The 14415-nt window shown below is 35.3% G+C and overlaps 1 protein-coding gene across 3 annotated transcripts in view; it reads left to right on the top strand.

Annotated features, from left to right (window-relative positions):
* Positions 1 to 14415, top strand: part of htr4 (5-hydroxytryptamine receptor 4) — a 95693-nt gene that overhangs the window by 59617 nt on the left and 21661 nt on the right. For 2 of the 3 annotated variants that reach the window (XM_042738606.1, XM_042738605.1), the window contains exon 6: positions 524 to 1080. In XM_042738606.1, coding sequence (XP_042594540.1) covers positions 524 to 1080 — 557 coding nt within the window. Of the gene's footprint in view, positions 1 to 523; positions 1081 to 2684; positions 2745 to 14415 lie in introns of those variants that run through there. The other variant, XM_042738607.1, reaches the window with a different exon arrangement.

Here is a 14415-nt window from a genome sequence, read left to right on the forward strand (position 1 = left end):
GACATTTTACTGACTATAAGTTTACAAGTGCATATCAACTTATTCTATTAAAAGTCTAATAATACTCTAATGAGGGTTAGTTGATGTAGTTACTTATAGCAAATTTACTTATAGTTAGAATGTCTAAAGTGGACTATCAGAATAAAGTGTAACTTAAAATACAGATTGTTTCAAAGCAGCTTCACAGTAATAAATATAGCTCTTTTTATGATACAAATCATTGCAAAGCAACTTTACAGAAAATTAAGTTTCTACAACATTTAGTAGTAGCTTATCAATGGTGACTGTCAGTTTATGTGCAAGAAGAACCTTTAACATCAATGGAACCTTTCAACTGCACGAAAGGTTCTTTATAATGGGTAAAAGTTCATAAGATTTTAAAACTTTTTAAAGAACCCAAGGGGAAAAATCATTCCGTTTGTTCCTCAATTGCTGAGAAAACCCTCTTTTGGAATCTTTATTTTTTAAGAGTGTACATTCTTGTGTGTGTGATCTGAATGTGTCAACATCCCCCTCTTGACAGATAGAGAAGCGGAAGTTCTCTGGCAACTCCACAGTGTGTGTGTTTATGGTGAACAAGCCATATGCGCTGACCTGCTCAGTCGTGGCCTTCTACTTACCGCTGATCCTGATGGTTCTGGCGTACCAGCGCATCTACATCACAGCGCGGGCACACGCTCGACAGATCAGCATGCTGCAGCGGGCCGGAGGAGCGGGGAACGCGGACAGCGCAGACCACCAACGCAACCACCGCATGCGCACCGAGACCAAGGCAGCCAAGACTCTGTGCATCATCATGGGCTGCTTCTGCCTGTGCTGGGCCCCTTTCTTCATCACGAATGTGGTGGACCCCTTCATAGACTACAGTGTTCCTGAGCAGCTGTGGGCAGCCTGCCTCTGGCTGGGCTACATCAACTCCATGCTCAACCCCATCCTTTACGCCTTCCTCAACAAGTCCTTTCGTCGTGCCTTCCTCATCATCCTTTGCTGCGGACACAAGCGCTACCGCCGACCTTCCATCCTGGGCCCTGGAGTGACCTGCACGGCTACGCAGATCAACGGCTCGACACACGTCCTGAAGTAAGTGAGATTAGCATTATATTTACCAATGTGGTTCTGATGGAATTGCATTTGAAACAAGAACAGATTGTGGTCAGAAACAGTAACGTTGCCGTCCACCAGAGTTAATCTCATCAACAAAATCAACCCATGCAGGCTCATTGAACATATAAAACACTACAACACAAAACCAATAAAAAACTACCATAAAATCTTAAATTGAGATTTATACATATGAATAAATAAGCTTTCCATTGATGTATGGTTTGTTAGGATAGGACAATATTTGGCCGAGGTACAACTATTTGAAATTCTGGAACTCGAGGGTGCAAAAAAATGTAAATATTAAGAAAATCGCCTTTAAAGTTGTACAAATGAAGTTCTTAGCTATGCATATTACTAATCAAAAAATTACGTTTTGATTTATTTATGGTAGAAAATTTACAAAATATCTTCATGGAACATGATCTTTACTTAATATCATAATGATTTTTGGCATAAAAGAAAAAAATATAATTTTGACCCATACAATGTATTGTTGCTATTGCTACAAATATACTCATGCTACTTAAGACTGGTTTTGTGCTCCAGGGTCACATATGTGCTTGTGGCTGCATTTCTGCAACACCGATATTACGTACCTTATTGCATGTTTTGCGACAGTTTCAAAGTTTCAAAGTGGCATTGAAACGTGCATTCAGTACATGACCGTGGCCATGTTTTTATTACGCTGGTACGGGCACATATTGCAGTGTTTTTATTATGTTGGTTCAGGTACGCATTGCAGCGGTTCATAATTCCATTGTCCAGGGAGTGTCGCTAAAAGATTAATGCTCTATCATGTAGGAAAATAACACACCCTCTACACCAAACTCAGCACTAAAGTTACCCGATAGCACTAACAAAAGCAAAAGTTTGAGCTGTTTTGTCAAACTGTAGCTTCACTGTATTTGTACCGGAGTGCTTCTTCTCACAAGTGCAACGGTGTATCAGTTGAGCTACCGGGCAAACCTTAGAAAACATGAAGCTGTATATGTGATTCTAACGTTCAAAAGAATCAGTTTTTACATCTCAAAGCATGTAAAAATTGTTTTGAAGTCATAATATTGTGCAAAATAAAGCTTTCTTAAAGGGGTCATCGGATGCCCATTTTCCACAAGTTGATATTATTCTTTAGGTTCTTAATGAAAAGTCTGTAACATAGTTTGATTAAAATTTCTCAGTAGTAGTGTAAAACAACACCCCTTTACCCTGTAAAAAACAGCTGTTTTCAGAGCAAGCCGTTTTGTAGCATTTTCCTTTAAATGTTAATGAGCTCTGCTGACCCCGCCCCTCTCTTCCGAGCCGCTCTCTGAGGAACTGTTTACTTTAGCCGCATTCATTGTGAAACTTGATAATTAGCACATTATTAGGAAAGGCGATTTGCAGAGATTCATTATAAAACCTTATACTCACTTCTTCTGTTGGTGAAGCTGGATCATGAATGATTCACATGAACATATACGTATTTATGTAGATCGAGGGCGCATTCCCTTCAAAAGCAAGTGTAATCCACTGCGTCTTCAGTGGCTCAGATGTCAGAAGTAAATGACGACTGCTATGTTCATTATTACATCCAACAACAGAACACCTCAATCGCTTAGGAGACATTCTTGTCTACATCTGCTCCAGCGGTGAAACAATGGTGGACTGATGACAGCTCACTCAGGGCGGGTCTAAGGTAAGACGCCAGTCCAGTCTTTGCTGAAACGCTACTGTCAATCAAACCATCATGGGAGGGGCCTGTCTGTGTGACGTCACACAGACAGGCATCTGAGATCAGCTTGATTTGAGAAAGGGGAAATGATTAAACGAGATTAAAAAAAAGCATTTGTAAATGCATGTCAGAGATCTTACTGTGAACGATTCATCCATATAGGCCTATATGTTTAATTTGAACATTTTTTATCTTATAATGTTTAATCACAATGTCTTAACTCAATCAATTAAAGTTTTTGAATCATTTAGTCCACTTAAATCTCACCTACAATCCACTGCAAGCTTGCAATCATTTTAGTGTAATGCCCACAATTCAAAACTCCAATCAACAAACTCATGCATAAAACCAAATGTTCATCCTACTTTTTTTTCTTTTTCGATAATCCATTACACTTGGATGTACATCACAATAAGGAAGAAAAAAGATCTGCTGCTACTTCTGTTTCATTGCAACTATTTAATGGATATTTTTGTGAAAAAAAAATAAAAAATCCTGGTATCGTAATCAATCTTTAATTTGTGATGCTTTTAAGCTAACACTTTTGTTGTACCTGTGTTTGTTTAGATAATCAGAATTCATCTTACTACTCAAAAATAAAATATACTGGACCTGAAAAAATAAAATAAAATAGTCCAGTGGGAGCAGGGAGAGCAATCAAACTCAAACCTAGTATGAAAGCACACGTAAAGATGTTCACTTTCAGTAACGTAGAGGACTTCTAGATTGATTAATTCTCATATACTAATGCTTTTGGTTGTTTGCTTGTTGTATTGACTTATATTTGATGTTTGGTTGTCATTTGTACAAGTTCTTGGAGCAACAGGCAGCAAAGCATAAGTCCATGTCTTACTTCGTACACCTTTTACATTCACTGTCAGGTGTAATTTTCTTCCTTTGTACTCCTTCATCTGACCTTTCTAGATTGCTCACCTCCTTGACCTAACAGCATTTACTCAGAAAAGAGCACACCATGAACATCTGTATGTTGAAGTTTCTGCTGTTATGTGTCACATGGGAACATAAAATCGAACTTTCTCTGCTAGAACTCTTAAAACTCTTTTGCTCCCCATCTGCTTTATTTTTAAACTCTTCTCAGAAATATCTTGACAGAGAACGTTTATTGTTTCACTAAAACAGACTGAAACAGAATGTTTCTGTCCTTCAAGATTGTGGTGTAAAGATTGCCCAAAATTGTTGTTCGTCCATGTCACAATATGCAATATTATTATTTTACAAGGGTCCATAAGTAATGTCTTTCGAGCCAAAAATAGTATTTTATGTCCATTTTCCTCTCTCTTACTGACTCAGAAGTAAACAAACCCTCAGGCCATCCAATATGTAGATGAGTTTGTTTCTTCATGGGAACAGTTTTGGAGGAATTGCATTAATGGATGCTCTGCAGTGAATGGGTGCCGTCAGAATGAGAGTCCAAACAGCTGATAAAAACATCACAATAATCCACAAGTAATCCACACCACTCCAGTCCATCAGTTAATGTATTGTGAAGTGAAAAGCTGCATGTTTGTAAGAAACAAATCCATCACCAAGGCATTTTAACGTTGAACTATTGCTTCCAGCTAAAATATGCATTCATTATTCATAATAACGCTTCCTCCAGTGAAAAAAGTCCATCCTCTGTTCTCCTCTCACGTCAAAATCCACTGACATATTTGATTAGAACTTTTCTTTTGGACTCCTTTTGCTTATAAACAGTGTTTGATCTGTTCATATTTCTCTCCTGATTCAGTCAAGGTAATTTTTTTCACTGGAAAAAGCAATATTATAGATAGACAGATTCATATTTTAGCTGAAATTATCGAGAAGTTTGGGTGATTTTTATAGTTTCCCACTTGCCCATATAAAACTACCATACCTGACTGGGGGTTCAGTTTCAAAATATTATTTTGTTTCAAAATAAAAGTTCAATCTGTCATGATTAGACCCTTTAAACGCTCCTGTAGTGATGCAGGTCACAGTGTCGGCTGGAAGTTGATGACAGCTGTGATGGAGGAGATGTGTAGATCAGAGGATGAGGGTCAGTGGAGGACAGCTCTCTCAGGCTCTAACCACAAAACCAAGCATGTTATTTTTGATACAGCAAAGATTAAAGATTTAAGCCAGCTGGTCAAATCCCTCAAGGGAAATCTAGATTGCAAGGATGTGGCTGTTGTTATTAATGCAACCTGACATGGAAAAAAACATACTATATGCTGAGTGAAGGGCATATATTAAAGACATTAATATGATGTAACATTGTGTTGTTGAGGGCCATACATAGTGGCAGTGTGGGAGCAGCTAACCATTTTTCATTTCATGCTGGTATTCATTCATGTGGTTTTAGTCTCTCACAATGATCTATTATCAGATATGTTTATTTGAATCGGTAATTGTGATTTTTTTTTTTTGTAATGCAAAACTTGAGCCTTAGTAAATTCAAAGCAGTGAAACGAAAGCAAAAGCTGTTATCAATAATAGATGAATGATTTATTTTTTCAATAATTTATGGTTAGAGTTTGACATTTTGTTTTTAAGTAAGAGCTCTTTTATGCATGGTTTGTTGGTGACATTTAGTGGTAGGCCTGCTGGGAAGAGAGGAAAAACTTCACAGTCTCACAGAGTCCAAATATGTCAACAGCTTAACTTTGTTGCACATTACTAGAGTTCCTCTTAGATTTAATTTGCTGGAAACTATAAAACATTGCCAGTATATGCAAAATAAGAAACAGGGAGGTCATTTCAGAAACTCAGATGGGAGCATTTGTCAGATTTTTAAGAAAATAAGGATGCCAAAAAAATGGCCAGATCTGCAAAGTTTAATTTGAATCTGGTTTTGGCCTCTTCCTTACGGTTCTGATGGTTTCTTTAGCGGTGGTAATAATGAGCACACTCTGAATATTGGTGTGCTGTTTCTTCTCATTCTAATCATATGTTACAAGTCTTTTAAATTGGTTTCTCAAAAGCGATCTGTGGATTCTGTTTCCATGGAAACACCAATGGATTACCTCCATTTAGACAATGTCTTTGTATTTGGCCATCTCACTGTACACTTTGCATGGCGAGGCAGCCATAATGCGTTTGTTAATCTAGCATTTAGTTTCTTTCATTTTAAAAGAGGACGAGTGAAATGGAAGTTGTTCCCAGAGGTAATGGAAATTAGTTCCCAGACTTAATGGAATTTGGTCAGCAGGGGTAACATTACACATGGTTGAATCTGAAGACTGTCAAGAAGCATGTTTAGTATTTTATTTAACTTAAAGAAAAGAAAATTAAGCTATTTTGAGGTTTTTGTTGTATCTTGACATTATTTTCATGACAATTAAGCACATTTACATATGTAATTGGCGTACTCTAATGCGTCAAAATCTCCTTCTCTTTAATTTGCCAAATATGTAATACATGTTTAAATTGTAAAGTATGATTGCAATTATGTTTTGGCACATGAATGTGAATATGATTTTGATTATACACTACCAAAATTTGGGGGCAATACGATTTTTTTTATGTTGATGAAAAGTCTCTTATCCTCACCTAGGCTGCATTTATTAGATCATAAATAAAATAAAACTGTAATATTTTGAAATATTTTTTAAATTTAAAATGACTGGTTTTTATTTGAAAATATTTTAAATTGTAATTTATTCTTGTGAACAAAACTGAATTTTCAGCATCATTACGCTTTAGTCTTCAGTGTCACATGATCCTTCAGAAATCATTCTAATATGCAGATTTGCTGATTAAGAAGCATTTCTGATTATTATCCGTTGAAAACTGTTGTGATAAAATGTTTGTGGATACTGATACATTTTTTTCCAGGATTTTTTGAAGAATAGAAAGTTCAAAGGAACAGTATTTTTCATGCATCCTTGCTGAATAAAAGTATTAATTTCTTTAAAATAAATAAATAAATATTTTTTAAATATGAATTAAATTTACTAAACCCCAAACTTTTGAATAAAAGTGTACATCACAGTATTATTTGCTGTACTGGATTTAAAAGCTGATTTTATTATGATCATTTTCTACTTTCAAATCTTTCACATTCTCCTGATGAGAATTATCTGGAAGAGAAATGTCATGTAAATAAAGTCACAATGCAAAGAATCTTAATAGTCCCAAACCAGCCTTAATTTTCATTTTGAATAATATATTTGATAGTTTTTTTCTTCTTTTTTGATTTTGAGGTGAAGAAAGACCTGAACATTTCTTTGTGAGATTCGCCCCCACACAATTTGTATGTCCAGAAAAGTCACTTGCTATTTCCCTAATCTGTGACACCTTAGTTTAACATGGTCATAATCATGTGTTTTGACAGTGTCCAGTGTCCTTTCTGCTGCAGGTGTCTCCATGAGCACTCAGACCAGATAATTCATGGGAATGAGACACACTGTGCTGTCAACAGTGTGAGTCTTAGAGGAGCAGCAATTACTGAGTGGCGTGTCACTGTCATTTACATGTCACAGCCGTCATGTCGCAATTTACTGCTGTTTTTTCCTCCATGTCATTTTTTCCATTCTCAGACTCTATAAAGTCTCAATGCAAGTACTTTTTTCAAAAGTTTTACACTTAAATAAATACATGCACTAGCATTAAAAAGTTTGGGATTGGTAAGGTTTTTGAAAGACGTCTCTTATGCTCACCAAGGCTGCATTAATTTGATCAAATATACAGTAAAAGAGTAATATTGTGAAATAGTATTATAATTTAAAATAATGAAAATATTATATGAAATATTATTACAATTTTAAATACCTTTTTCAGGATTCTATGATAAATAAGTTAAAGAACAGCATTTATTAAAAATATTTTCTAACAATACATGTCTTTGCTATCACTTTTTAACACATCCTTGCTGAATAAAAGTAGTAATTTCTTTCAAAAAAAGGAAGAAAGAATACAAAACATACTGACCCCAATCTTTTGAACAGTATTGTATACTGCTACAAAACATTCCTATTTTAAATAAATAATTTTCTTTTTGACTTTTTATTTATCAAAGATAAATGTATTTGTTATGTATATATAAAAGCACACACATGCAGTATATATTTTGAAAATATTTACATATATTTATATATATATATATATATATATATATATATATATATATATATATATATATATTTATATTCATATAATTTATATTATATATAAATATAATATAAACATTATAAACATTTTTCTTAAATATATACATGCATGTGTTTGTATTTATATATACATAATAAATATACACAGTACACACACATATATATTATGTGAACAAAAACTTTTATTTTGCATGCGATTAATCATTTGACAGCACTAATTTCAAAGTATATTAAAATAGAAAACTGTTATTTCTTTGTAATAGTATTTCACAAAATTACTGTTTTTACTGAATCGTACTGATCCCAAACTTTTAAATGGTAGTATAGTACTAGTGAGAAATATTATTGAAATGATGCACATATTTATTCATGCTTTCATTAGACTAAACATGAATCAAAAAGACGGTTCTGGACATATCTTTGGAATACTTGTTCATCAAATCTATCTTCTTGTAAAAGCAGCTATTTCAATTGCTTCATCAGCTGCAAACAATGCAAACAGGATGTTTGCTTAAACTGGTGGAGACTGCTGGTCCGCTACGAGACGTGTGAACGTAACAGCTTCTATTGTTCCCCTTTTATCATTATAAACTGAAATCATTAATGCATCTTTAACTAAACAAGCAAGTAATTCATCTTATGTCAAATCAACTGCATTGACACAGCACATTTTTTCATAGTGAACTAATACAGATAGCAGGAACGCTTCTCTGCATAAACTGTTCACTATCATGCTAAAACAACAAGATATCATAGCCTTCCAATATACAAATACACAGGATCAGAGACACTGGCTTGAACAAGGAACCCGCAGATGCTTGAACATCTTCAAAGGCCTCTCCACCACAGAAGTTGTTACATGTCTAAACATGTCCCACTGAAAACGGGTCCAGATCGGGCTGTGCAAATGACCATAAAGGCTCTCCAGTTTGTCCTACCGCTCTTTGTTTTTCACAGCCCTTTGGAAACCTGCCCGGGACATAAATCGTGGAACTGTTTCCAAATGGCGGGGCTGTCAACATGTTAATCTGGCTGATAAACATTGGAGTGAAGTATGTTGGGATCTCAGGGGCAGCTGCTTTGGAGAGCCGGAGACGCTGGAGGCAGGAGCTGTGGGACCATCCATTGAGTTTAGGGATCCAGGCAGATTAACACAGACGACACACACATCTAAACACAGGCCTGCTGTCTTCCGTCTTAATTATTCACTAATTCACCCGCAGCTCAACATGGAGATGTTCAACTCATCTGGGTATCGAAGGCCCCTCTGGGTTCTGTCTCAGTGTCTTAGTGGTTATAATAAGCACATCAAACATGGATTTTAAAATGATTGCAGTTAAAGGTCAGCATTGTAAGGTAAATGATTCAATGACGTAATCACTTAAAATAAACGAAATACTTGACTATAAAAAAATACATGAGGTTGCTTTATTTTTTTCAGTTCTCACATTTGGATAAATCAGCAACGTTTTAATTTAGCATTGATATTTTTAACAAAAACAAAACATTAGCTGTGGTAACCGGCCCAGAGATCACAACTATGTAAATGTGAAATTAAAAAGGCTGAAATTAGTGGTTGAAGTACTTTTATAATTTCTTATTATAAAAAATATTAAACAACAACAACAATAATAATTATTATTAAATTTGTATGAAAAACTTAAACTCACAATCACATTAAACTCTTTGTGTTATAACCATGATGGAATCTGATTTTTAAATATACAATTATTTGACTTTTTTATTGTTCAAATTATAAAATTATATAACCTCAAGAAAACTTTGATTTTTAGGAATTAAAAAAGTATTATATGTCCACAATATCAGTACATTTAAAATAAAGAGAAACAAAAAAAAAATAACATTTACACTTGACACTCAAAATTCAAATTTCGGACTTAAAGTCAAAAAGAAAATGTTAAACATTTGTTTATAAAGAATAAAAATAACATGAATACGAAGAGTATATTTCTAGCTTGACAAATGTAATTTAAACTAGATTTTTTATTTTCATCATCTCAAACATCCTTATTTGTCATCATCTCAAATATTGGTGCATTAACAATAAAACACCAGTGCACTCCAGCTCCCTAGATCCTGTCCCCTCAGGGTGGGTTGTTGAAAATTGTCACAATATTTTGTTTCACACTGTCTTAAACTCCCAAATTATGCAAAGATCCACAACAGGCATCTCATATTATTATGGATTACAATCTGAGGGCACTGAATATCCTTCAATATCATCTATTGTATGTATGCATACATAATTTATTTTGTGGTGTAGTTAATAATGGGCATCAGCTGCATTACTTTAATGAATTATCAGTAGGGATGTAGGTCAGACATTATTGATCACGTGCATGACGCCGCTGTTTCTTATCAGTTTATTGCCTGTCCTGAGCAATCATAAATTAATAGCTGGGGTTTAATTTGTAAATCCTCGTTCAACATTCTCAAATACAAAGTCTAGATATTCTGCATTGTCTGAATGTGATAGTGTCTATATATATGGTATATGATATATAAAATCATTATTTTCTATTATTTTTTATTTTATTTAAAGGACCTCAAACACAGCTATTCACTTCATATTCACTGTAGTCAAAGCATCTCAGATTTGAAAGTTTTCAACAAAACTTTTTTCCCTGTTGTGTTATTCACCTTAAATTTGATTCTGCCATTTAACTGATGAAGCACATGGAAAGCAGAAATATTCACTGAGTTAGCACTTGCTAAAGGAGAAATGCGCAGTCATGAATACTTTGAAACTCTCCAGAGTCCTGATCTAACATCAGCACTGCACTTGATCGAGTGGATTGTTAATTGTTCTTTGAGTATGACTCTCTCAGGACAATGGCACATACGTCTTATTCAAAACATACTGCGGTTTTGTGAGGATGATCTTATGAAGGCCAGGCAGAGAAGTACATGTAATGTCTGCTGCTCTGAGAGAGACTGTTTGTGTTGGCTGAGGTCTCTGGCTCAAACAGCCTGCCGTAAATCACCTCTATTAAGATTTATTTGTGAAATTATGGTTGCCATAATGAGGAAGGCCAATCATTTCTGACAGTCTGCGTCAAAATCTACTCATAAAATAAACATGCAGAGCTATTATATATGAGTCAGTGATGTGACGCTCATTTTGTATTTGTCTAGATTGTTCAAAAATTCATAAAAAATTCAATTCACACAGGCAGTTGAATACAATCGTCTTTTATGATGAACATTCAGTTTCTGAATTAGAGGTAATTTTGGTGTTTTTGGGAGCATAGTGTATGTGGTGTAACTTGTATGGTTTTGTAAAAATAAATAATAATAAAAATAAAAATATCAAAATTCCACAAAAGGCTGAAATTCCTGAAAACAAAACTTATAATAAATAATAGGCATGAATATCTTGTCATGATATTTTATTATATATATATATATATATATATATATATATATATATATATATATATATATATATATATATATATATATATATACTTAAGGTACATGGAAATAATATTTTATCAATTTTTACTAGTTGGTAAATTAATATATATGAAACCAACATGAAAACCTATATGTAATTCCTAATAACTTGGCACATGCATGCTTTTAAGCAGATTTCTACAGGATTTCACCTTGCCAGTGTCCCGGACATCCTTATTTGTCATTGATCCATAAACACATTATGCACTCAGCACATTAGTGGTTTGTGAGAGATGAGGGCATTGAGCTGGATCCGAAATTAGGTCTGGGGAGGCATAAAAACCTACATATTACACACGAGCCTCAGCGCAGTCTGCTGCGGTTCTCTTGAGATTTCAATCCTTCAGACGTCTGAGGGCACAACACGATAAAGCAGTCAGCACATTTCAGTTTAAAGCTGTCTTCTTCTGAAAGATTAGTCCTATCCTCACCCTGACACCCCATCTAGATGACAAAACTAGCTTGTTCTTATAAACGGCAAAGATGTTTATACTACAAGCTTACGATGCATTGATTTTAACAGAAGTGTGACTTGTACACTAAAACCTCGTGCTCTTCCTACCTAGACATCATCATTGGTAGGAAAAGGCTGTTCCAAACAATGGGTCACATAATTGTAATGTTGTTAGTTGTGAGTTGAATTTCCCACGCACTTCAGGTGAGGAGCGCTTCAAATGTAAGACAGAAAGGCAGCTCATTAGGTTTGGGTTTGGAAAAGCTTTGCCCTTTGCAAACTTTAGCACACAGTGTGCGTGCGAAGCAGACGTTAGCTATATAAGACACGGGTGGCGCTACTAAAACCAACAGGAGTTTTACGCGTTAGCTGCGCCTGAGCTGCAGTGATATATGAGTTTCAGTGAGAGAGATTTCATGCATGTCTGCACAAGCGAGTCCTGTCTCCAGTGATGGACGTGTGTTTCTCAGCACAACACGCAGATATGCCGATGACAGCCGGCTTTTGTGCGCATCAGCTGTACAGAAGCAAACTCAAAACTCGGTCTAATTGAGCATTACGTTCAAACTGATGCCAGTTCAAACTCATGCCTCATATTTTAAAGTTATGATTCTTGTCTGCAGCTTCTATAAAACAACCCAGCTTGCCCTTTATATTTTTTAACATTAATATTGAGGTACTAGCAGTGGATTTTATGAAAGGGAAATTGTTCAGGTGTTTTTGATTGTGGATTACGTAAAGGCTTGTTCACACCAAGAATAATAACAATAAATATAACCATATTAGCATCCATACCAACAGACGATAGTGTTCTGGTTATTACAAGTGTTCACTGTAGGTTTGTTGTCTGCCACTTCAACTGCTTGAGCTCTTTAAAGGAGTAGTTCGGGGCCATACGAGATGTAATGAGTTTGTTTCTTCATTAGAACAGATTTGGAGAAATGTAACATTGCATCACTTGCTCACCAGTGAATCCTCTGCAGTGAATGGGTGCCCTCAGAATTAGGGCTGAACGATTAATTGCATTTTCGATAATATCTGGATATGAAAAATCTAGTGCTGTCAAATGATTAATCGGGATTAATCGCATCAAAATAAAAGTTTTGTTTACATACTATATGTATGTGTGCTCTGTCTGTTTATTATGTATATATAAATACACACATATGCATGTAAATATTTCAGAAAAATTTTATGTTTATATATTAAATCTATTTATTTGTAATATAAATTCTATGAATATAAATTTAGACGTAAATACATGTAAATATTTTCAAAATATATACTGTATGTGTGTGTATTTAAATATACATAATAAATATACATAGAACACACATATATGCAAACAAAAACTTTTATTTTGTATGCGATTAATCGTAATTAATCGTTTGACAGTATTTGAAAAATATGTGTTTTCAACCACAGAGGCTGCGATTACACTGTGTCACGTGACAAGCGAGAGCAGTGCCTTCCATTACAAATTTGCCCAAAACTTTTGGTGATATTTTGTTGATAAAAAAGTATTGCGAAATGACGGCGTTTCCATTAACCGATGTTATGCGACTAAAACCATAGCCTTTTGCCTCTCCTCCATAACACAAGCAAAACGATTTTGGTGATATTTGCTATATTTAATCAAAGGAGGTGTATGTGTGTATCTTTACAGAAGCAGCACAGAGAGCCGCTTCAGAAACGTGTGCAGCGCGGCTCATATAAACACAAGCATTGACTAGAGTGCCTGCAGTCAGCTTCAGTGGCCGTATCAGAGCCACACTGCGTCGCAGACGTGTGCAGTGTAAAGTGGCTAAGCATTAATGGTAGAGAAAGCCCCTTATACTGGAGAGCGGCCACGTATGAAGTGTTTCTTGGAGGTAATAGTACATTGAAGAATGATCATGACTTTTTACATATGCAATGTGACCTTTAAATTCGGGAAAAAAAAAAACATTTTCATTGCAGTTTTGCGAATTATTCCTTTTTCGCATTGCCTGAAAAACCACCACATGTGAGTGTAAAAACTTTTTTGCGATATATGGGCATTTTTGCAAAATTGATGCGTTTCCATTTGCTTTATTTTCAATTCACAATTTCAATTTTCGCAATTTGAAGGGTTAACGAAATGCGCCTCATGTCGTACAGTATTAGTCACAGAGGGTCACGTCTAAGGGCTTGTCTTCAGGCCATCGTATTGGTTTTGCACTTGATGAAGTACTTTCCTGCTCTTGGCTCTGGATTTTGATGATAAGCATATGTTATCTTGCATGAGCGATCTCTCAACACTGTCTCACTCAGGACAGGATGTTTTCTTCAACAAACCTCGGACTGAAACAACACCACGCATATGTCAGCTCTTATGCAGGCCAGCAGCGCGCCTCCAGTGCTTTGCTCTTCGAAAATAAACTTCCTCGAAAAGAAACAAGGACTGACAGGCAGATCAAACAAAATGCCCACTGAGAAGGAAACAAAATCTGTCATTTTTATCGAGTTTTATTCTGATTGGTGCTGTCAGTGAGCTTGCGCTAGCAAGAATTGAGATTAACTGTACGCACACTTCACCAGACACTCCAATGGCTTTTATA

The sequence above is a fragment of the Cyprinus carpio genome, chromosome B14 (genome assembly GCF_018340385.1).
Source record: "Cyprinus carpio isolate SPL01 chromosome B14, ASM1834038v1, whole genome shotgun sequence".
NCBI classification, from domain to species: domain Eukaryota; kingdom Metazoa; phylum Chordata; class Actinopteri; order Cypriniformes; family Cyprinidae; genus Cyprinus; species Cyprinus carpio.